General features: G+C 38.1%; 1 protein-coding gene across 3 annotated transcripts; it reads left to right on the forward strand.

Annotated features, from left to right (window-relative positions):
- The first annotated feature begins 516 nt into the window (after positions 1-516).
- Vps13 (vacuolar protein sorting 13C) lies at positions 517-21,987 on the forward strand. Of its 3 annotated transcripts, XM_089595238.1 has the most exons (49): positions 517-1,388; positions 5,918-6,004; positions 6,073-6,270; positions 6,357-6,589; positions 6,678-6,816; positions 6,876-7,122; positions 7,204-7,556; positions 7,631-7,877; positions 7,941-8,198; positions 8,287-8,626; positions 8,698-8,881; positions 8,946-9,031; positions 9,105-9,240; positions 9,315-9,550; positions 9,628-9,762; positions 9,840-9,984; positions 10,056-10,273; positions 10,348-10,500; positions 10,590-10,724; positions 10,799-11,270; positions 11,340-11,476; positions 11,560-11,851; positions 11,952-12,217; positions 12,299-12,524; positions 12,588-12,734; positions 12,812-13,014; positions 13,111-13,248; positions 13,317-13,616; positions 13,689-13,865; positions 13,937-14,262; positions 14,335-14,455; positions 15,301-15,525; positions 15,602-15,817; positions 16,395-16,436; positions 17,240-17,290; positions 18,047-18,250; positions 18,309-18,593; positions 18,688-18,836; positions 18,899-19,249; positions 19,316-19,478; positions 19,545-19,761; positions 19,843-20,018; positions 20,100-20,219; positions 20,292-20,416; positions 20,489-20,924; positions 21,002-21,171; positions 21,241-21,487; positions 21,580-21,747; positions 21,822-21,987. In XM_089595238.1, exons 1-49 carry the CDS (start codon positions 1,289-1,291, stop codon positions 21,867-21,869), a joined length of 9,828 nt encoding a protein of 3,275 aa, XP_089451364.1. In that variant the 5' UTR covers positions 517-1,288; the 3' UTR covers positions 21,870-21,987. The 3 variants fall into 3 exon arrangements, with proteins under 3 accessions (XP_089451364.1, XP_089451365.1, XP_089451366.1); XM_089595239.1 differs by lacking the exon at positions 17,240-17,290; XM_089595240.1 differs by lacking the exons at positions 16,395-16,436; positions 17,240-17,290.
- The last annotated feature ends 1,462 nt before the right edge of the window (positions 21,988-23,449 follow it).

Raw genomic sequence — 23,449 nt, forward strand, 5'->3', positions numbered from 1 at the left:
ATAAGGCTTTGGTCTACACGTTTGAAAATTATAACGTCCGTCACTTGGATCGATCGTTCCGAAATTGCTAAGAAATTTTTACTGGTTATGGATCCTGAAATTTCTCGTACGCATTTTTTGGACGAAAGAACAGTAGTTTTTCCAACGTACCCCCCTTTACTCGACTCCATGTAATGTTAATGGGAACAATAATTAGAATAACTCAATTTTACTCAAAATTTCAAGTAAAGATCACAGCCGTCTTCGACTTATTAATATTGCACCAGTAAAAGATTGTGTGGTCAATTCTTTATTGTAATTAAACAAATTAAATAAATATAACAGAAAATTGTCTCACCATTTGAGTTTAAATTTTACCGCCAACGTTTTGATTGGCCGCACCGAGAACGTATTCTCATTGGTCGTATTTTGACAGGTGCGCGGGACACGCTGCGCGCGCGTAGCAGAACACACCTTATGTCTTCGAAATCAAACACACCTGCATGAAATCTCTCATGACGTAATCGAATCAAAATATCAAAAACACACACACGACACACCTTATCAGCGATATCAGAGTATAGCGTTTAATTCAGTCGTTCGCTCTGTTCGCTCGCGGGTGAAGCGCAGAAAAGAGAGCTGACACGCGTTAAAAAAGTTGACTGATAAACACTGTACTTATATCGTCACCTAATAGATTTTTGGGTTCCCTGGGGAAATAAAAAGTGCGTAGCCCCGTGTGCGGTCCTTGATAAAACAAAACGCCAGAAGAAAAAAAAAAAAGAATAGGGACGTGCAATTGACAGTAAAAAATGAAAACATGCGGTTATCCCTTTTGGGTGAACTTGTCAATAAGGGATAATAACAACAATAAACAATAGTTGAGTACAATGCTGAAGTGAGGTTATGCGGGAGAGAGGTACACACTCGGGAAACAGTGTGGTGTATGTTCAGGTATATACACGCAAGAAAAGGTGTTAAAAAACAACTCGTGGAGTCTATCGTGTTGTTGTCATCAACGACGGCACTGTCAACGTGTCAACTCTCCGGCGGTCTCGCGAAGGAGCAGAAGAAACGTGCGTGGAATTCATCAACAGACCTACAAATGCAAACGCTGTAGGCTTCTCGTTACATACCCACCCACCTTCTCTATTAACTTCTCCAAAGACCGCATTGTCACTATTGTATTCGCGAGAGAAAAATAGAGGCTCTGGTGTTAGTCGTTAACATTCTATTTAAAAAAAAAAAAAAAATTACCCTCAAGTTGTAAAAAAAAAACGGTGTTAGGGAGCCCCGGCTGATCGTCAAAATGGTTTTCGAATCGATAGTCACCGAGCTCCTAAACAAAGTCCTTGGGGAGTACATTGAAAACTTGGACTACTCGCAGCTGAAGCTCAGCCTCTGGGGCGGTATGCAGACTTTGTTTTATTTTTAAGTGTGTTATTGTTTCTGTTTCCTCTCTCTCTCTCTCTCTCTCTCGCGGTTGCACACACGTGTTGTTTCTGCTCAAACGTCATGTTATTATAAATAAGAAGCTCTTATCAGCCTTGATGATTATCTCTCTTTGTTATGGTTGTAAATACTTATATGAAGAGCCCTTTGTTTTTTGTTTTTATCTATTCCAGGTACCTTATACAGATGTTTTGTTGCTCAATATGTGTAATATATGTGTGCATAATCCACATTCTATATGTGTCATGGTGTATTGTTTGCTAATCCAGTATTATAAATTTTTTGATACGTTAGGTGATAAAGTAATATTACTTTGTACATCGGAAATAAACATGAGCTCAGCAAGTGATTAATTGTGATAGGTCATGTGTGAAATCGTTACTATTGCAAGAATGTCGTCGGAATCATATCTCATATTTTATTAACAACGTATTTCAAGCGCTTGTAGTAGCAAAAACTATGTAGATATATTTTTTTTTTTTTTTTTTATTCTCATCATTACAAATTTTTTAACGACTACAGTCACAGTTTTTATTAAAGAAACCAGAAAAGTATTCACTCGAGAAGAAACGAAATAAAATTCTCCCAATAATTTCTGTCTAATTTGTGAAGTAAATGACTAATGAGTTGATAAAGTTTTTTTTGTCTAATGAGAAAAAAAAATTGTTGGACAAAGATAATTACTTGGTCAAAAAAAAAAGATTACATTGTTCTCGCGGACGTACAACAACTTTCTCAACTATAGCTTCTAAAAGAATTCTAATGTCTCAATAATTTATCACTTTCACGTCTTATCTATTAGTTTTCGGGCGCTTTTTTTCAAAAAAAAGTCGTCATCATCGATTATCAAACTTGCCATTACTCACCGGAGGAAGAATTGCACTGGAACAATAAGTGATATGAAATATATATCGATTCTCATTGTTTGCAATGCTATTTTTTTTGTAGTAGCCAGCAGAAATTCTTTTCTCTCTCAAAATGAAAAAAAAAAGAAATGTCACCGTCTAATTCATACAGTGGTCCAAAAACCTATTGTTAAACTTTTACCGACTCGGTTGTTCCGCTCTACAAATGTACGAGTCATACGGATGCAAATTAATAATTTATACGCGTGCTGCCCTTTTATCGGTGAAGCGCTCGATAATAATTGCCCCGCGTGTGGGTAATACAAGCCCGTTCAGGTAAAAGGGTGCGATTACGAAGTTCTCGAGCACATGTAGGTACACTTATTAACACCGTGTAACGTAATTGTGTGTACATGGCACGTATCGAACAAAACAAAGAGTAATTCATATAAATGACACCTTATCCGTGGTGTATATAATATGTTTCGTCCTCGAAGCTGTTATGTTGTTGCGTACTACGTATACTTACCAGGTGATATTTAGATAGGCACAACACGTACAGCTGCACCACGTAATTTATATGCATATGGATCATTTCACGAAAAATCCATTATTATTTTTATATGTTGAATGGAAATCACCTGATATGTTTTTTATTTTGTAAGGGGGTCCAAAAAAGTTGGAAAATGTTAGACATTTGTTACAAAACTCGTGATGACTTTTTATAAGTTTTTAACATGAATTACGGTGATGTCGAAACGCTAATTTTTTTAACTAGCCCTAAAAAATTGGACCCGTGCAAGTTGTGTAATTATGCAATTTTATACTCGCAACCATACACGACGTTTTCGAGATAGGAGAGAAGTTTTGGGGAGAGAAGAAAAAAAAAACCGTATGGAAAAAAATACATTTTAAATATTCCGACGAACAAGTCTAGTATTCAAATTTAGAGAGTTGCAATAAAAAATTTTTTGCGAGATTTTTTGGGTTTAAGTATTTTACATCTTCAAAAAACGAAAAAATTCCAGAAAATAAACAAATGACACGCCAAGATAACACTATTATTTATTATTTTTATGAAAAAGCGTTATAAGCTTTTGTAAATTAATTGAATTAATAAAAATTAATGTTTAATGACACTTAAGCCCCTCATAATTAATTTCTTCTTTTTTTTGTTTCATCACGAAATATGTACTAAGAAATAAAAAAAAGTTTACATTGAAGAGCAGTTAAATAACTTTTTGTCTACGATAATCCAAAAAAAATGTAACAGTTTATCGTGAAACATTAATTAAATTTGCGTGAAACTATGCGTGTAACACATTATCTCTATAAATGTATTACCGATAACAATACGTGGTGATAAATAAACGCACGTGCACACGTGTGTTGAGCGTCAAAAGAGCGATTGCGGTTTCTTTTGCGTGACATCATCATCCGTTATTATGAAAATTAGTGTTTGCGGATCGTTTTGCCGACTGATATTATATTATCACGCTATACCGATTTTTTTTCTTTTTTTTCATTTTTCCTTTTTTTTTTTTTTTTTTTTTTTTTTGCAAAAAAAAAATCATAAAATTTCGAAAGCTCGTTAGCATAGTTTTACTCGGTTACTTACGGGCTTTCTATATTTATCGGTGACGTTATTTTTTATTTATTTTTTTTCTTTAAAGTACCGTATGATGCAATATATGTTAAAAAGAGGTGGTGTCGTTTGGGATGATAATAAACCAAGGTCCGTTTTGATGGGCTAACACTATTTTTTTTTAAATGTTGTATAATTATATCGAGAAGTTCCTTCTCCTTTTTTGTTTTTTTTCCATGAATTACTCATTTTTACTACAATAATTGACAATAATGTCTAACCTGGTAATCGATTTTTTTTTTCTTTTTTATTATAGCAAAAAAATGAAAATAATTATCATTTAATTGCACTTGAAATTCTACCCTCTTTCGTCTTGTGGAAGTTCCTCTAAAGAATTTACATTAATGGGATTCAATCAGTAAATCGTGAGAAAACGAGATACTTTGATTTCAAAGTAAATTTAAATATTTTTTGGATTTAATAAGTAATATTGCGTTAGTCATTGCAAATTCGTAAATAATTTGTTTTTTCACTTTTTATTTTGTACTTCACAGCTGTATGATTCGTTTTTGTCATCGGATTTTAACAATTTATACCCTCTATTACTAATATATTTGTTTTTTGCCTATATGCGCGATAAATTTTATTCAAAATCCCCCCCCCCCAAAAAAAAAGAATGAAACAAATTGTAAAAAACTTTAAAACGAAGTTGTTTTTTTCTTTTTTTTTTTTGCACTGCGCAACAACCACAAAGACAAGTTACATAAAGTGTTAACTTCACGGCAGCTTGGTCAATGCTAAAAATGATTAATGCAGAGAGTGAGTTAAGTAGGTAACGTTAGACAATGCCGAACAAATCACGCTGTCAGCAGATGTCGTTTATTTTCGAGTAGATTTACTGCACGACAATGGTGTCTATATAGTTATTTATATTTATTTAAATTTGGATATCAACCTTTATTTTTCATGATAAAATCCATACGTTACTGAACAAGATCTATTTTGTTTTTAGATTTACAAGTGTCACAAAAAATTGCTCCTTTTTTTCTGTGTCGAGGTGGATACTAACTTAGAAAATTTTATTTATGTTTTTTTTTTTTTTACTATCTTATTTAAGTTTTTTAAATATTAACAATTCACTTGGTTAAAAAAAAAAAAAAAAAAAAACTGCAGCACCTATCAATAGAAATGATTTTTTTCAGACTACAGTAAAACTACTAGAAAAAATCGTCTCGAGATGCTCAAAGGTTCCTGCTCCCTCGTAAAAAATCTAAAATTATCCGACTCGCCAATTTTTAAAGGCGCGTCGTCGCCTCGATAAATCACGACGTGGATGAATATTCAAAACGACACTCTCTGTTCTCGCAATACAAATAAAAATTTAAAATAAAATTCAATTTGTCCAATTTCAATTTTATTGCCTACATTATTGAATTTGGTATGGATGAAAAAAAAAATCCCTTTCAATTTTTTTCAATTGAAACAAAATTTTTTTTTCACTAATAATATCATTAAAATCACTGTTTTTATTTTATTTTTTTTCTCTTAATAATAAATATACAAAACGGTAATTAAAGAAAAATAAATCCATCCTTGCATCAAATAAAGGTAATAATCTAAAATTATGTGTAACAAAGTGTTTCATTTTTTATTAAACTATATGTATACACATCACGTCTCCACGAAAGTTCAAAGGCACAAAAATTCCAGCGCTTCAAAAAAACCACAGATAACGTTAATTTTGAGCAACAGCGAAGCATGTCGTGCCTCCAAAGTTATAGCGTCAGGTTCTTTGTAATTTTCATCAAATGGAAAAAAAAAAACCTTTCGAATATATTTCAAGTGCCTGGCTAATGAGCGCACTCTAGACTACAAGTGGTTTTTTTTTGCCCGTCCGAGAGACAGAGAGAGAGAGAGAAAAAAATAAGAGTCGTAATCGATTAAATGTATATATTCCAAGTAAAAAAAAGAGAGGGAGATAAACTCACAGTTGTCGTAGAAATAAAAAATTAAAAAAAATGAAAAGAAAGATGACGAATATTTTATGTGTCCGCAGGAGATGTAGTCCTCAAGGATCTCCTGATAAAGGAGAGCGCCCTCGACATGCTGGACCTGCCCATAAAATTGGACTACGGTCGACTGGGTATGTTTTCCGAAAAAAAAAAAAAAAACAAAAACAATATACTTACAAAAATATTTGTCACTCGGTAGGCAAGCTCGTGCTCAAGATCCCGTTTAAGGACATGTGGAACGGCCAAATAGACGCGATAATCGAGGAGCTGTTCGTCCTGGTGGTGCCGAGCAGTCAGGTGACCTACGACGAGGAGAAGGAAAAAAAGGCACAGCTCGAGGCCAAGCGCGCGGAAATCGCGAGGGTCGAGAAGAGCAAACAGTTGGACGATATGAAAAGTTGGTTCCATATATTGCTATTTTTTTTTTTCCCCCTTTTCGGTTTATAGGAAATAAAAACAAACAAACCAACGATTGTTGTTCAGATCAAGAAAAGGTGGACGACTCGATGATGGAGAAGCTGATAGCGAGGATGATCAAAAACATCCACGTCGAGATCAAGAGGATACACGTGAGGTACGAGGACAGAGTGACCTTTAAGGAGCACCCCTTTTCCGTGGGCTTCACCTTGAACAGCTTTGCACTCGAGAGCTGCGACAACAACTGGTCCACCACGGGAAACCTCAAGGACATGTACGCCATCCAACAGATATTCAAAGTAAGATCGATTCTTTTCTCTCTTGAAGTAAACCTTTTTTTTTTTTTTTTCTTTTGCTAATTTCCTTTACTTGCGAATGCATATACAGTTGTGCACAATGGACGGCCTGGCCTTGTATTTGAATCCGTCGCCAAAATTGTTCAGCACCGAACCGCAGTCGGAGTACTTGAAGATATTTTCCGAGAGCATAGCCACAGCTAGTTTTGTACCTGTTGATTATCAATATTGTGAGTATGCACATATCGTTTGGATTTTTGCAGCGACTTGAATTTTTTGTTTCCCCCAGTGCTGGGTCCGATAAACGTAAACGCAAAGCTGAAGCTGAACCCAAAGCCCGAAACGGACGGCAGCAACTACACGATACCCAAAGTCTTTCTTGACTTGGAGATGCAAAAATTGAGGATCGGACTGACAAAGCGCCAGTACCAGACTCTTATGCAGATGGGGGAGGGCTTAGAACAGGCGAGGAACGCAGCGCCGTACAGAAAGTATAGGCCGAATCTGACCTCGTATCGCGGTCATTACAAAGAATGGTGAGATTCGGAGGAATCGGGTGTGTTTTGAGATGGTTTGACTAAACGTGTGCGATGAATTTTTTTTTTTTTTCTCAAAAGGTGGCATTTCGCGTACACGTGTATATTGGAGGAGCAGGTGAGGAGAGCCCGGCGAAACTGGGACTGGAATCACATGAAAAAGCACAGGACCTCGTGTAAGGAGTACGCAAAGGTTTATCAGAAAAAATTAACTTGCAAGCGTCCGACCGCCGAAATTGAACAACAATTGACGGAGCACGAGTACACCCTGGACATATTCAATCTCATAATTATTCGACAACAAATTGAAATGGAGGTGGAGAAGTTGGCGGAGAAGGAGAAAGAGCTGAGAGCGAAGCGAGGGTGGTTCGGATGGGTGTGGGGATCGCCCCAGCAGGAGGAAACTCAGGAATTGAACACGGCCGCGGCTATCAGTAACTATTTTTTATTTCTCATCATTTTTATCGGAGCTCGAGGGAAATTTCGTTTCGTTTTATCTTTTTTTCAGTGAAAAAATTCGAGGAGGCGATGACGGCGGACGAGAAGGCAAAGTTGTACAGAGCCATAGATTACCAAGAAAACACCGCTCCCACGCATTATCCCGAAACTTACGAGATGATAGATATGAAATTTTTTCTGCACGGTCTGCAAGTATTGTTGAGTGACACCGACAAAAGTGATCCCGAGGTCTTGGATTTGCAGTTCAACGGAGTTCAAACGGGATTCAAATCCAGACCGTCCGCCAACGCTATTTTGTAAGTTTACGGAATATTGAAAAAACATGGTGCTATTTTACAAATAATATCGATTTCACGCAGAGTAACAGCATCGATAAGCGACGTCAAACTCATCGGTGTTAAGCAAAACGACCAAATGCCTTTGCTCATCAGTTCGGAGAACGGTATAGGCTCGGAGAAGGAGTTGTTTTTCGGCTCTTTCGAAACCAATCCGCTGGACAAGCTCTGCGGTCAGCGTGTCATCGTCAAATCGAATTCCGCGCATGTTGTGTACGACGCTCAAACCATCATCGAACTGATCAAGATGTTCAAAGTACAAAATCCATCGACTCTAACACAGTGAGTCTATTTTGTAATATTTTTATTTTTTTATATTTTTTTTTTTTTTCGAAACGCACCCCACGTTTAAACGCCTTCGATTCAACAGGTTGCAAGAAGCTGCGGCAGCGAAACTCGACAGTTTCAAGGAAGCCTCGGCACTTGGCTTGGAGTACGCCATTCAGAAGCACGCCGCTCTGGACATTCAAGTCGATCTCGAGGCGCCCCAGCTTATCGTGCCTTACGGCGGCTTTTACACGGGCAACGAGTCCCTGCTCGTTATCAATCTCGGTAGTTTGAAAATGCGCTCGCTCGAGAAGCCAAAGGAAACCGACGATCATCTGAGCGTTAAGCAGTTGGTTAGTATGGGAAAAACAGAGGAAGACATCCTGGCGCATCTCAGACAGCACAGTTACGACAAGTTTATTCTGAAAATCGTCAACGTTCAGGTATGTCTACGACTCGCACTGTTTTTTATGAAAAAGTACGACTTTTTTTGATGATTGTAACTTTCACGCAGGCGCTTATTTCTTTGGCAAACGAAGACTGGCGAGATGCCTTGACAAACACCATCAGTCCGATAAAAATCTTGCAGCCTACAACGTTAGAGGTGCAGTTTCACAAGTGTCTGATAACGGACGATCCGTTATTGCCGAAAACTAGGCTGATAGGCCAGTTGCCCTCGGTCACCATAAACATAACAGGTATACCACTTGTTTTTTACTCTCTTTTTTTTTTGTTTTTTAACAAAATTTTTTTTTTCCGTAGAAACTCGTTTGCTCGAAGGTCTTGCTATCGCACAAAGCATTCCAATGCCCGAAGAAGAGCCATCGGAGCTTGCTCGAATGTCACTGGTAAAATATGATTTCTAAATGTCGATTGAAATGCGAGTAACAAAGTATTGATCGAGTGTTTTTTTTGTTTCAGTCCAAGTCTGGATCGCAGATGTCACTTTTCAAAGAATTGACTTCCATACCGTCTCTCATGGAAAAGAAGCAGGATGAAAAACCAAAGAGCCCCATGAAGCAAACCACCGACTTGGAGGCTAAATTCGTCATGAAAGGTGAGAGAATTTTTTTTTGTGCCAAAAAAATACTGTGAGTTCAGGAAAATTCATGCGGAAATTATATTTTACAGAATTCATATTGACGATATCAAAGCAAGAGATCGACGCGGTGACTTCTCCATTCTTTAGGTTTGAGTTGTTACAGCTGGAGGCTGAATTAATGCAAAAAACATACACCCAAGAAGTCATGCTGAGGTTGGGAGGCATTCAAGTTAAACAGCATCACAAGGTCGAAGAAATTTTCATGATCAATACTCCCATGTCATCGGGAAGCGAAGATTACCTCATAGTCATTAGATTCATTAATGTGAATATATTTTTACGGTTGCTCTTAATGAAACATAGCGTTGCTAGATATTTGATTTAATGAACAATTTTTTTTAGATGGATAAACGTTCACCGGATTTCATGAGACAAGGTTCAGTGGTAAATTTATTGCAACTCGAGTTTACGACTTTGGATGTTATACTCCATCAAGAATGTCTGATAAATGTTCTTCAGTTTTTATCCAATATTCAAGTGAGTGGATCAATTATAAAATTTTAATCATCATTATGTACGTGATATGATGTGAAAATTTTAACAATTACTTTCAGGATAACATTACTTCGGTGACAGCGACGATAAAAGAAAAGAAAAAAGAACAGAGAGTAGATAGAGTTGCTCATTTGTCGACCATCCAAGAAGATACATCGGTATTTATTAAGGAACACATTCAAAAGCAAAGAGTCATCAAAAATAGTTAGTAAATTCATTTATGAACTGAATTTTTTTCTTCAAATTGGCTTAATATCAATCTTTTTTTTTTGTAGGCCGAAAAAAAGTTCACGTTGAGATAACCGACCTGCAAGTTACCGCCAAGATTGATAGGATCAGTCTGAAAATGATGAACGAATTAAGAGACATTAGCGCATTTTACATCAAAGGCATAGCTGCCGGTTACACAATGAAAGCTTCACACTCCAAAGCCAATGTACATCTTACTTCAATTAGCATCAAAGATTTGAACGTCAAATCTATTTATAGGAATGTAAGTGTATATATTTCCCCTTTGAAACTAGCCATCAAGTTTCATCAATTAATCAATTAACGTCAAACACGTAGATCATATCAGTCGAAGGTTCCGAATCACTGCAAATTGAAGCAATAATGAATAATATCACTCCCGACGACGTCGACAAGAATAACATGTCAATTACAGTGACCATGGGCTGTCACAGAGTCGTGTTCTTAAATGCCTTTGTTACGTCGGTTATGGTAATTTTTCGATATTTTCTCACAAAAGTTAACAACTCGTCGATCGTTTCCAAATCTTTTTATTAAAAACCAATCGCTCCGTCCAACAGAATTTCTTAAATAATTTCCAAGCTGCTCAACAAGCCATTGCAGAGGCGTCAGCTGCGGCTGCCGAAGCTGCCAAAACCAACATCAAAGATGTGCATCAAAGAGCCACTCGTATCGAGTTATCCGTCAATTTGAAAGTAAGTGTATACGCTTTGAATTTCACTCCACGGTAAAAGGTGATAAGTGCTAATGATGAAAAACATTACCCCAGGCGCCTGTAGTATACGTTCCTATGAACTCAACGAGCGAGCACTGCCTCATGCTGGACATGGGTAATCTCACGGTCAGCAACGATCTCAAGAGAATCAAAACCGACACACCCTCGGGCGAGTATCCCATCCTCGACGAGATGAACGTCGAATTGCAAAACTTGAAGCTGTCCCGAGTGCGGGTCAACAAAGAAAACTTCGCAGCGGAGAACGAGGTGGTGCTGCTGCAACCGGTGAGCGTGATGCTGCAAATCAAGCGCAACCTGTCGGCCGCTTGGTTCCGCGACATTCCTGACATCGAGATGTCGGGCCGAATGAAGTGCATCAACGTCTTGCTCAATCATGAGGACTACACCACGATAATGGCCACTCTGAATGAGAACCTCGGCGAGTCCGTCGAGGATGGCACTGTGGCACAGGCTGTCGTGCCCGCCGGCAAGAAATCCATCGCCGAGGAGTCGGGCAAAACTATCTGTGAGTGCATTTTATTCCTTTTCTCTCTCTCGGTACGATTTGGAAGTAATTATAAATAATGGCTTACAGTCAAGGCAGACGTCGAAGTTGTGAAGGAAACCAGCCACTTTGACCTGCAAGAGACGCATCAAGCGCAGACCACGATCAAATTCGAGTTTATCATGGACAGCCTCGTCATCGAGCTATTCACCGGAGGATCCCGAATGGTGTGCTGATTTTTCTTTCGGGAAATATTTCCCTACCTACTCCGTGACTAAATTGATTTTTTCTTTTTTTTTTTTTTTTACAGCTGAAAACGCAAAACTCGCCCTTACACCTGCCGCAAAACAGCCTAGCCAAGTTCGGTCTGACCTACTTGGCAGTCAAAGGGCGCATGTACGCGGACGGATTGTTGGCCACGTCGATTTTACTGATGAATTGCACACTAGACGATACGAGGCCAAATAGACAGGGTTCTCTGGTTCGGATAATGGAAAGGACGACCGAGGTACCGAAATTTGAAAGCTTGGCGGAGCAAGACACCAAGCCTGTGCGGAGCATGCTGGATGTTACGGTCAAGAAAGAGGCCAATGATATGTTTGGTGATTACACGAATCTCCGTTTAAGAGTAAAAAAAAAAAAAAAGAGAGAGATCTTAAACTCACGAATAACTTTTTTTTTTTTTTTTTTTTTTTTCTATAGTTGACGTTCGAGTGTTCTCCTTCAGCACAATAATATCGCTCGACTACCTAATGAAGATCAAGGCCTTCTTCGACACGGGTCCCCAGGCTTCCATGCAAGCTTCACAAAAAGCACAAGCTGAATCAGCCCTTAAAAAAAGAGCCGTCCAACCTGCGCCTCCTCCACCGCAGGACATGACCATGACGATAAATTTGCTCATCGAGAAGCCGGACATCATTCTTCTCGAGGACATGGATGACATCGATTCTAAGTGCATAATATTGAACGTAAGTGCTTTTGCGTTTACTTGACAGTGAAATCTAGAGCTAATGGGGTGGTTGGTTTTTTTTTTTTTTTTTTTAACATAGACCGAGCTGACCCTAAAATTGAGAATGACGGGCGAGCACCAAGTGATCAGTGGCTCGATCAAGGATCTTTCCATCTTGACAGGCATCTATAATCCCTTAAAGAGAACTGATTCGATTTACCAAGTGCTGCGACCTACGCGCATCAATATTGCAGGATCGACACCAGAAGGCAAGGGTCTGCACATCGATGTCATCAGTACTGACATTCACATTTCGGTCTCACCTGGTGAGTGTCACTGATTCAACACGTAAAAGTAAATAGTTGTAAACATAAAACAAACGTTTTCAGGGGTCATTGATATTTTGAACCGAGTACTGCAAACGGTGATTAAAAAAGAGGAAGAAGGCGATGAAGTGAAAAAACTCGAACCTAATCACGAGGGTCTTTGGATTATCAAATCATTCAAGGAAACGGATTATTGGTTCTTGAAGACTGGTAATTATAATCTAACTTTTGATTAATTTTCAATTTTAAAAAGAAAAAAAATATTAATTTTGACGTGATTTCTTGAGAAATGGGAACGGAAGCACAAGAGGGTCTCGAGTTTTCCGACGACGAGGAAAACTCCGTAGCGGCGTACAAACCCGAGCTGGCCATTGTTTCCGCACCCACGATTTTACTTACTCTCGAGGCTGGCGTTGGCAATAAAACCCTGCCAATGTTGCTTTTACATCTTGGTTTCCAGAGCAAAGTCAACGACTGGAGTACTAATACGGTGATTTTTTTTTTTTTTTGCTACATCGCAAGGTTCTTTTTTTTGTTTGCGAGTAAAAAAAAAAAAAAATAACAATGATTACATTGCTATTTGCAGATGTACATCGATTCAGTGATTTCGGTGGTCATGGCGTACTACAACAGTCGGCTGGCGTTGTGGGAACCGTTGATCGAACCCATGGAGGCGATCGAAAATGGAAAACGTATTTCGACTCCCTGGGAATTGAAAACTAAGGTATTGACCGTAACTCAAATTTCTGCATTGATGATCAATAATGGCTTGATTAAATTTCTTTCCGACAGATACAATTCAACGATACATCGGTGGACACGGCAGTGACTGCGTTGGGTAGCACAGTCGTGGACTCTGATCTGGACGAGTTGCAACAAAAATCGAGAATGTCGATCGAAGTTTTGTCCTCGGAGAACTTGGAAGTGACAGTCACGAAAACGTGCTTAGATGTTCTGAAGCAGCTTGGAAATGCTTTCTCGAACGCGATGGAAGTTGAAAATAAAACGTCGATGAAGACAGTAGCACCTTACATATTGAAAAATGAGACCGGACTGGCCATGACTTTGGATTTGGAAAATAGCCACTTCAAGGTACAGCATCTCGTTGAGTTGTGCTTGTAAAAGTTGAATTTTCACATTTTTATTTATTTTTTTTAATTGTAGATTGCTGAAGATGAAGCTGGAAAACCTGTTAGTAATAATCAAACATACTCGGAAGTTATTTTAGAATCTGGAGCTTCGGTAATGTTAGCCTCGAAAGTAAAGGTTGAGATCCATTTGCTAAATGAACTGAAAGCCGATACGGTGAAAGATCGGGAAGCGAATAAATTCGTCATTTCGGTACTGTATTTAATTACTTAAAATTTTACTTGAAATATAACTCTGTTGTTGACAATCTCCAATCATTTCAGTTCAAAGACATCGGTGGAAAACTCGAAATTCCGATTCTCAGAGCCGACAAGCGATTCTTTTCTTTAAAGTATCGAAAAGAAGGCTCGGAGGAGTGGGGCATAATTTCGGACGTCGTCGTCGAAGACGGCAGTACAATTGTCACGTTGCGAAGTGTCTTGCAAGTGCACAATCATTTTTGCGAGCCAGTTTCGGTTTATTACATGACGAAGCGCGGCAACGAGGTCGAAAAAGTCGGCACCGTTCAACCGGATGAAAAATTAAATCTGCCGTTGGATGCTGTGTACACTCCGACGAATATCTATTGGTTGTTTTTCAGTATCGACGGGTGAGTCTATACTACTAAAAAATTGGAAAACGAGTACTCGAGTGGGACACTAATAATTTGATTAAAATTTAGCTACATGGTTTCTATCGAGCCGTTCATCTGGAAAGACCTGCAAAAAACCGTGTCCATGACGAAACTACTTAAATGTGAAACTCGCACGAAAATGGAGACCATAGAGCCCTTCTACATTCAAGTAAGAATTTTCAAGCCACACAAGCTTTGGTATTACTAAAAAAATTCACATCTCAGACAACAACACTTTCTTGCATCAATCTTTTACCCCGAAATTCCGTCACTTTAGTTTTCCCTAAAGATAGAAGAAGAAAAAATTCCACTAAAACACACACGTAGGGTATGTACTTGTTGAAATTCTAGACTCTATACGCGGTACTCGTCGTCGCTAGTATACTCTTTAACAGCGAGACCCTCGGTATGTTGCTAAGCATTGCCGAGCGGCGCTTCGCCGGGCGTCTCCTGTCTCGCTTGGCCCTCGGCTACTGGCGTGCCCAGAACGCCGATGCTACTACTACTACTACTACTACTACTACTAACTCCGCACAACCGACCACTTCTACTACTATCGCGAAACAGCCAGGATTGCCCATTCAGGTATTCCAGTCGTGATGCCTGAATAAAGCAAATCCTCTAGTTTATTTTTGTTCAATTGTACTGTTATTATTTTTCATTCCTTCTCTTATTTAGTATAGATTGTATGTATATTTTAGGCTCACTACTCAACAAAGCTTTTCCGTAGCTGGCGTTTTGTCAATAGGAATTTTTTTGTTTTCTTTCTCAATTTAAAACATCTAATAGCTTTGATTGTTCGCATAGTGGTTTTAAATGAAATACGCATTTGTTTACCGATATTATATCATAATGTACGTGTTTATATGTAATACAATATCGCACACACCAACATAAATATATATGTATATAATACCGGTATCCCGTGTACACATTCAATTGAAAATCAAATACGAAGATCGTTAACAAACAAATTCATACTAAAGCCGATCTACATTTTTATTTGATTTACAGGCTGTGGGCGAAATCGAGCAGGTGTACTTTGAAAATACTTCGAGGCACACAATGGCCAGTACGATATACAATGTACATCTGTACCCGTCCATTTACCTTAAAAATTTCCTGCCCATCGACATAATCATCTGTTTGCCCGGTAATACCCAGGAGAAGCGCGTCGAGGCCAGCACGACACTCCAAATATCCACAATAGATCCGAATCGCTCTAGCTTCGTCATCAAGGTACGTCTTTTCGATAATCAATGGATATTGTAGGAATTACAGAAAAACATGTTGATTTTTAAAACGTGTATTACAGCTGTCACAGTATCTCGAAAAGGACTGGTCGTGCAAGGTGGAGCTAACCGAGGACCCGCCAGAGTTCTCAGTTTGGTCGTTCGAGTCGTTCGACAGTGCGCAAAAAGTCATCATGGATCTGGGCATGCACACTTCCTACAAGCACGGCTCCATCATTATGGCTCTCTACTGTCCTTTCTGGATGCTCAACAAGACCGGCCTCATGCTCTCCTACAGAGTACTTATTTTTTACTTTTACCTTTTGCGGGGACTTTGGTTTACTTTATTTTTTTTATTATAGTTTGTTTTGATTCCACGTGAGTCGTTTAAAAAACTCATCAAAATGGCTATAATCAGTTTTTCTTTTTTTTCTAACGATATTTCTCCTTTACTTTTTATAATAGGATAGGAGTTTTTCTGGTTTTTGATTTTAACTTTATTTTAATTTTTTTTATTTTTGAGCTTACCTTTTTAACCAGATTTGCTTTGATACATCCAACTAAAAAATTCTCTCCTGTGATATAATGTGGTAAGCTTGCGTTGAACAGGCTTTCAACTAAAGACTGGAAGCAACGACTTCGTCAAGGAAGGGAGTGACAAAACACTCGCCACATTACGTTAAAAATATTTGCTTACGTTTTACGTTTGTTTTTCAGATCATTTAATTGGCTTAACGCGTTAATCATCATTAACTAATACCATAGATTTCTAGTCCTCTATAGTGCGTCCATCAAAATTTTTACTGTCAATTCCCTGAATAGAAAAAAAAAAAAAAAAAAAAAAAGACACTTACACGACTTTCAATTGTTTTGCAGAAATCAAGTAAAGGTGGCAAAGAGCATTCAAGCCCAATCAAGGTAGAGACAAACACAAAACTGCCTTTAATGTAAAAGTGATTCTTGATACGTTTATGTGTGCTTCTCTCGTAGGAATTAGGATTTTTAGACGAAAACAGACGTTAATTTTTTTTTCTTTCTTTCTGTTAGCTTTAGTTTTTTTTTTAAATACAAATTTTTTCAAAAGTCATGTAAAATTATACATCCCTTCAAAGTAACTGTCTTGTACATATAGCAAATAAACTCATTCCTCCTCAATAATTGATTTTCGATGTGTAACTTTCCAAATGTCCATATTCAAATTTTATCATCGATGGTCAATTTTTAAATTGAAATAAGTGTCTTTAATTACTTTAATTACCAAAAAACGTTTATCTATTCTAATGAAAAATAATTTTCCAATGGGACACATTTGGTAACTAACTCTATCTGAGTAAAAATTTCATGTGTCATTGAGAACTACTCACTTGTGATCTATCGCTATCTTTAATATCAACATTTTTTTTTCCCAAGTGGAATCTTCAACTCTCAATGTAATTAAAGACTCTATCATTTACTTTTCTATTGTCAAGACAAAAAAAAAATACAAACTTGTCAAATGATTTTTAATTTTCGGTCTACGTTGTTTGGCTTTTTCCAATGCTTGAGAACACACGAATTTTTGTTACCTTGTATATATATTTTGTTGTCGATTGAATGTGACAAAAAGTTTTAAAAAAATTTCGTTCAATTAGCTTGCACCACGAAAGAAAAAAAAAAAAAAAAAAAAAAATAGAAACAAATGTATACACACGCACAATGTACCTAAACGAGATGTCTTTCAGAATAATCTTTTGTGCTGCTGTCGTCGGTGCAAACGACGTGGAAAGAAGAAGGTGCCCCTCCAGTGACTTTGATACAACTTTTTTTTTCTGCTCTTCATGTTTTGTACGCACTTGTATTTCATCGAATTTCCTGGCGGAAATGTCAAGTCACTAATTTTATTTTATTTTTTGTTTTCAAAAATTTTTTTATTTCTCACACTATGTAAACGCGACTGATGCTCCTTTCAAACGCTTTCATTTCCACAAGTGCCTCGGGAATCGATGGAAAAAAAGGTGGATCTGTGTGTGCAACTAACATTAATCGGTCGCTGAAAAGAATCTCATTTATTAGACCTAGCAGTGCCTTGTCTATTAAAAAAAAAGTGTCCCTCTGCTCAATACCAAACACATGGATATAACACGCATGCTCGCATGCCAATATCTTTATTTATTTATGTCGTGCATGATGTGCATTGCGTTTTGATGTCTTGTCATATGTGCAAATTCGTTAACACATATATTATATGTTGAGTTTGATTTAAATTGTTACAATGTTCACACGATTTGAAAACTTGTTTCAAACATATACTTGTGACAATGAAATTAAACGTTTCCTCTCTGCATCACATAATAATTTTCTTGATCTTCATCAACTAACAGAACCATATAAAAGCTGGCTGTAACATCATGAAATCAGGTGGAAGTGGAAAAAAAAAAGGAAAAGAAAAGAAAAATTCGAAACGTGAAATAAAGCTTGTTAACAAAGCAGATGAAAAGTACACGAGAAGTGACAAAGTATCAATCGGGACGAAATTTGATTAATTTCAGTGCTCGGAGGATCACCTGAATGTACTGTACCATCCGGAGACGTTCAAGGGCCCGATACTGTTTTCCTTCAGGGCGAAGGTATTTTTCGGCAAAAAGAAGGCCATGGTCAGGGTCGAGGACGGCGAGTGGTCCGACAAGTTCTCCATCGACGTCGCCGGTAGCAAGGGAGTCGTTGCTTGCAAGTACAACGGAAAGGTTTATCAGGTAACGCCGTACCTCCGTTCAAATGTATACCAGTATTTTTCAACGATTTTCCCCTTAGATCGGGGTTCACAATCAACTGACCTACAACTCGCTCACGAAGCAAATAACGTTCACCCCTTACTACGTTCTGATCAACGACGCGGACTTTCTCATCGAGTGCCAAGAGGCCGATCGGCCTGCCGATCCTTACATCAAGATACCCCCCGGCGAGTGCACGGCTCTCTGGCCTCACTCGAAACTCGAGGAGAAAACGCTCAAGGCGAAGGTTGCCGGCCACCCTGAGAAAACCGCTGCTTTCATCTACTCGTCGGTCCACAGCACTCTTTTGAAGCTCGACAATAAAGTACACCCACCTATATTTTTTTTTTTTTTTTTTTTTTTTTAATTTGTGTGAAAAATGTGTTTCGATTCCACAACAGATGATTGCGTGTTTCTAGTACGGGGGCATCAACGTCGATGTACAAATCAACGAGGGCGGAGTTTACATATCACTGTCAGCCTACACCCACGGCAATGCCCCGGCGTTGATAATCAACCACACGCAGTACAGCATGAATCTTTGGGAAAAGGGATCGATGAACGTCAGGTAATTTTAAACGGTGATTGTTAATGATTATTTTTTTAAATTAAATTTTCAACCCAACGCAGAACCGTCCACTCGTACCATCGAATGTTCTATACGTGGGAAAACCCAGCTGGGCCAAGGCTGTTGGTTTGGGAGGACGGAGCAAAGAAGGAAATCGCGGATAAGCTGCGCAAGGACGTCCTTGGGGTCTTCAAGCTGCCCGATTACGACGTCGAGCTGTACTACGTGTCCTTCTTGGATGGAATTCAGCGAGTTTTGTTGTTCACGACGAGCCTGAAAATTGCCGAGGATTGTCAGTTGGTCGGTGACCTTGAAATCATCGACCAGGACATTACCCTGAGCATTCACGGCATTGGTCTGTCGCTCGTCAACAACATCAATAGATCCGAGCTACTGTACATATGCATCGCAAGGTGAGCGTAATAAACTTCGAACGAAAGACAATTGCACGCGCTAAGGTGTTTCGTTTGTTGTTGCAGCTCGGGAATAATTTGGGAGACGAGAAAATTATCAGCCGGCAGGTGGCGAGCTCTGAGCAATCGCGAGGTTTGCCTAATCGAGGCCGGGTATCAAAGGTACCTGAGAGAACTCCAGGTCGACAAAGAAACGCCGTATCGCGTGGCGTTGGAGCCGAAATTTGAGGTAGGCGTGAAAAATTGTTTTTGAAACCATCACGTGGACGTTGAGTAATAAATTACGAAATTCAAGATCGATTACTTGAACATGGAAATACTGAGGCCGCACCGGCGCTACCTGCGCCGTACCTTCCAGACGGGCCTCTGGATGCAGTATCAGACGTCGGTGCACCAGGTGCAGTTGCACGCCAAAATCAATAGGCTTCAAATCGACAATCAGCTGTCGGATTGCGTGTTTCCGGTTATTTTGGCTCCCATACCGCCACCGAAGAGTGTCACGCAAGATGCAGGTAACTTTCGATCTTTACGACTATTTAACTAAATCATTTATTCGACACGTGATTGAAAAAAATTGGTTTCTCTAATTACAGTTATGAAGCCATTTGCCGAAATGAGTATAGTGAAACGGTTATTGGAGCACAGCAACGTACAGCAGTTTAGGTATTTCAAAGTCTTGATTCAAGAGTTCCATGTCAAAGTCGATTTAACTTTCATGAATGCCGTGATGTTGTTGTTCGAAGCTGATGAGGCAAATGACGCCCAAGAGGTAAGTAATTCCACATAAAAATACGGAATATGTACTTGTAAAAAGTCGATTTGAAATTAATGAGTTGTTGTACATTTCCAGAGCGAATTGTTTAAAACAGATATGAAGTTGGTGGATGAGCCACTTCTACATCACGTTAATTTGATAACAACTGCCGAACAAAAGAACTTTTTCGATTTGCTACATTTTTCTCCTCTCAAGGTTTGTGGGATATTCAATGCTTCGTTCTCATCAATTTTCCCGTATACTAACGATGTAAATCACATTTTTAAGATTCACATAAGTTTCTCGATGACTGGCAGTGGTGGCAGTGGACCCTCGGCGGTTCCTCAAGTATTGAACGTTTTACTGCAGGGCATTGGTGTCACGATAACAGATATCAACGACATAGTTTTCAAGTAAGCGCAAAACCTTTCTTTCCTCGGAAATTCAACGAAAGTAAATCAAAAAACGTAATTTATAATCCCTAGACTGGCATACTTCGAACGAGATTATGTGTTCATGACAAACAACCAACTGATCTCGGAAGCAACCAGTCACTACACTGGTCAGGCGATAAAACAGCTCTACGTCCTCGTTCTCGGATTAGACGTCATAGGCAATCCCTACGGTCTCGTCATGGGTGCCATGGAAGGTGTAGGCGATCTCTTCTACGAGCCCTTCCAAGGTGCCATTCAAGGCCCCGGCGAATTCGCCGAAGGTCTGATGCTTGGCGTGCGAAGTATGGTCGGCCACACGGTTGGCGGGATGGCGGGTGCCGTTTCAAAAATTACGGGTGCCATGGGTAAGGGTCTGGCCACCCTTACTTTCGACAAGGATTACCAGCGCAAACGTCAAGAGCAGCTCAACAAGCAGCCTGAAAATCTGCAAGAAGGACTTGCGAGAAGTGGAAAGAACCTCATCTCGGTAAGCAGTCCAATTATCACTTATCGTTATTGAAATGCTTTATAAAAATTGAACATATTTTTTTCTTTAATCTCCAGGGCGTTGTTGATGGTGTTTCCGGAGTCATTTCGAAACCAATTTCTGGTGCCAAGGAAGAAGGCGTGGAAGGTTTTTTCAAAGGTTTTGGAAAAGGAGTTGTGGGATTAGTTACCAGACCAACCGCTGGAATAGTAGATTTCGCTAGTGGATCCTTTGGAGCTGTGAGGAGGTAAATTTACACTGCATAATTGAAACTTTGTCGTGGGTGAATAACAAAAAATAAAATTGTTCATTACAGAGCAACTGAACTGAACGAAGAGGCTAAGCGAGTTCGTCCGCCGAGATTTTTACAGCCCGACAGCTTGGTTCGACCTTACGTTCAAGACGAAGCCGAGGGAAATAAGATTCTTAGCGAGCTCGAAAAAGGCAAATACGCAAACACTGACATCTACTACTTCCATTTGTACATTCACAAAAGTGTTCTTTTACTTACGGATAAGAGAATAGCTTATTTAGAAAGGTGTGATCTCTTTGGTGGTTGGAAGGTGCGTCACTTTGAGCTTTTTTTTTTTAATAAAATTGAACTGAAGGTACTTGAGAAATCGAAAAAAAAAGTTTGTAAATACATTTTTCTCAGGTGGAATGGTCTTATACTTGGCAAGAAATCGACCCACCGCCACTAATGGTTGACAAAGGAGTTCAGATCTGCATTAGGGATTCACAGAGAAGGAGAAAGTTCGGAGGATTGTTCAGTAGTTCTGATTCGATGAAGATTCTTTTTATACCTGATTTAGCTACCAAACAGGTAATACATTTATTCTATTTTATTTTATTTAGTCACCAGCTTCGTTTTAATTGAAAATTTTTCATTATTTCCAGCTACTCTGCAGTAAGATTAAGGAGCAATTACGACAATACGATATTTAGGATAGGCCGACCAAAAAAAAATCCGCACGAAGTTTCTTTGCACAGTGTTTTTATTGCGGGGAGGACTGAAAAAAATGATTTTACTCAAACCCGCGGCGGATTTTTTTTTTCCAAACAAGCGCAATGTTTTAACAAACTGCTCAAGCACAAAATGAAAAATGTTCATCACTGAAGACTGATACGACGCTTAACGTAGAAGAAAGGGAATTACGGTCATCGAATTAGTCACAAATCACGAGAAAAAAAAAATGTTCTTCCCCATACTGAATCAAGTACACAGAATATGATTGTAATTCCAAATATCATGTTTATTGGGTGTATAGCCATGTATAGCCTTTTTACGCGTATATAATGTGAAGTGCGAGAAAAAGAGAATGATGAATGCACTAAGAATAATAATAGTAGCTCCAGCCATTTTACAGCCTAGTAAACTTTGTTAAACCATCGAATTAATTTTATTTATTGACTAATTAATTTTTTCAATCGTCGTGAGTAGTTCTGTACATTTTTCTATGAGATAAAGTTGTTTGTTACCAGTTATATTTTATTTTGTACACATAAATGTTGGTGTGAAGAGATTATAAACTTTTTATATTTTTGTTTTAATTAATCACACAGAATTTTGAATGTAACTTTTGTCAGATTTGTATCACTCGAAACAACATTTATTAAGTGTTGCACTGCTTTATTCCAAAGAGTTTAAAAAAACTGTGCGCAGGTCATAAAAAGCCTAAACTTCAAGATGATTTTAATGATAATAAAAGCTGTTTTTGTATACAAATAATGTCCTCTTATAAATGTGATGCGAACGACTGCTTGGTTTTTTTTTTTTTTTTTTGTTACCTAATTTTCAAATTGCCATACGGAATATGAAAAACTTTCATGCGTAAAATCTATTTTTTCGATATTTGTGCTGTTCAATCTTGTGAAGCGATAATTACAAAGAGCCTTTTATATATATACGAGTATAAATAAAAAAAAAAAAATCTAAAATAAGAAAACCAAGGAAGTGTTGAATATTTCACACTGCGAAGCGTTGTTTACACATGTACATATGGTGGAAAGAATTTTACGAGTGTTGAAGTAAAGTGTGGGACAGATTGGTTTGAAATTTTAGATAGAACAAAAGAAAATTAAAAAAGAAGCAATTTAAGAATTTGTGAGACAGTATATTTTTTTCTCTTGTAAATTTTGCAAATATTAATAAAAAAAAGAAAAAAAAATTCCGAAAATGCTATCATTTTTCCGAAGCACACCTACAAAAAAACACCGCAACACGCAATTTAATTGCCAAAAGTTAAATAAAAAATGGTATTTCGTCTAAATCTGCGCCTCGATTTTTAAAAAATTTTTTGGTATATTTTTCTTGAAAGAAAAAATTTTCAAAAATAAAGTAAATCATGCATAATCACCTAATCATATCGTATGTTACAGTGCGATTGAAACTTATTATTTTCATTATAATTATTAACCGAAATAAAATAAAAACTATAAAAAAAAGAAAAAACTAAACCGCAGTCGATAAAACAACTGAACTATCTCGTTTTCTCGAATTTCTATGTTACCGTCAAGTCGGTAAG

The sequence above is a fragment of the Copidosoma floridanum genome, unplaced genomic scaffold (genome assembly GCF_036245765.1).
Source record: "Copidosoma floridanum isolate Cflo_tuat_1 unplaced genomic scaffold, Cflo_Japanese_pri ptg000025l, whole genome shotgun sequence".
Taxonomy (NCBI): Eukaryota; Metazoa; Arthropoda; class Insecta; order Hymenoptera; family Encyrtidae; genus Copidosoma; species Copidosoma floridanum.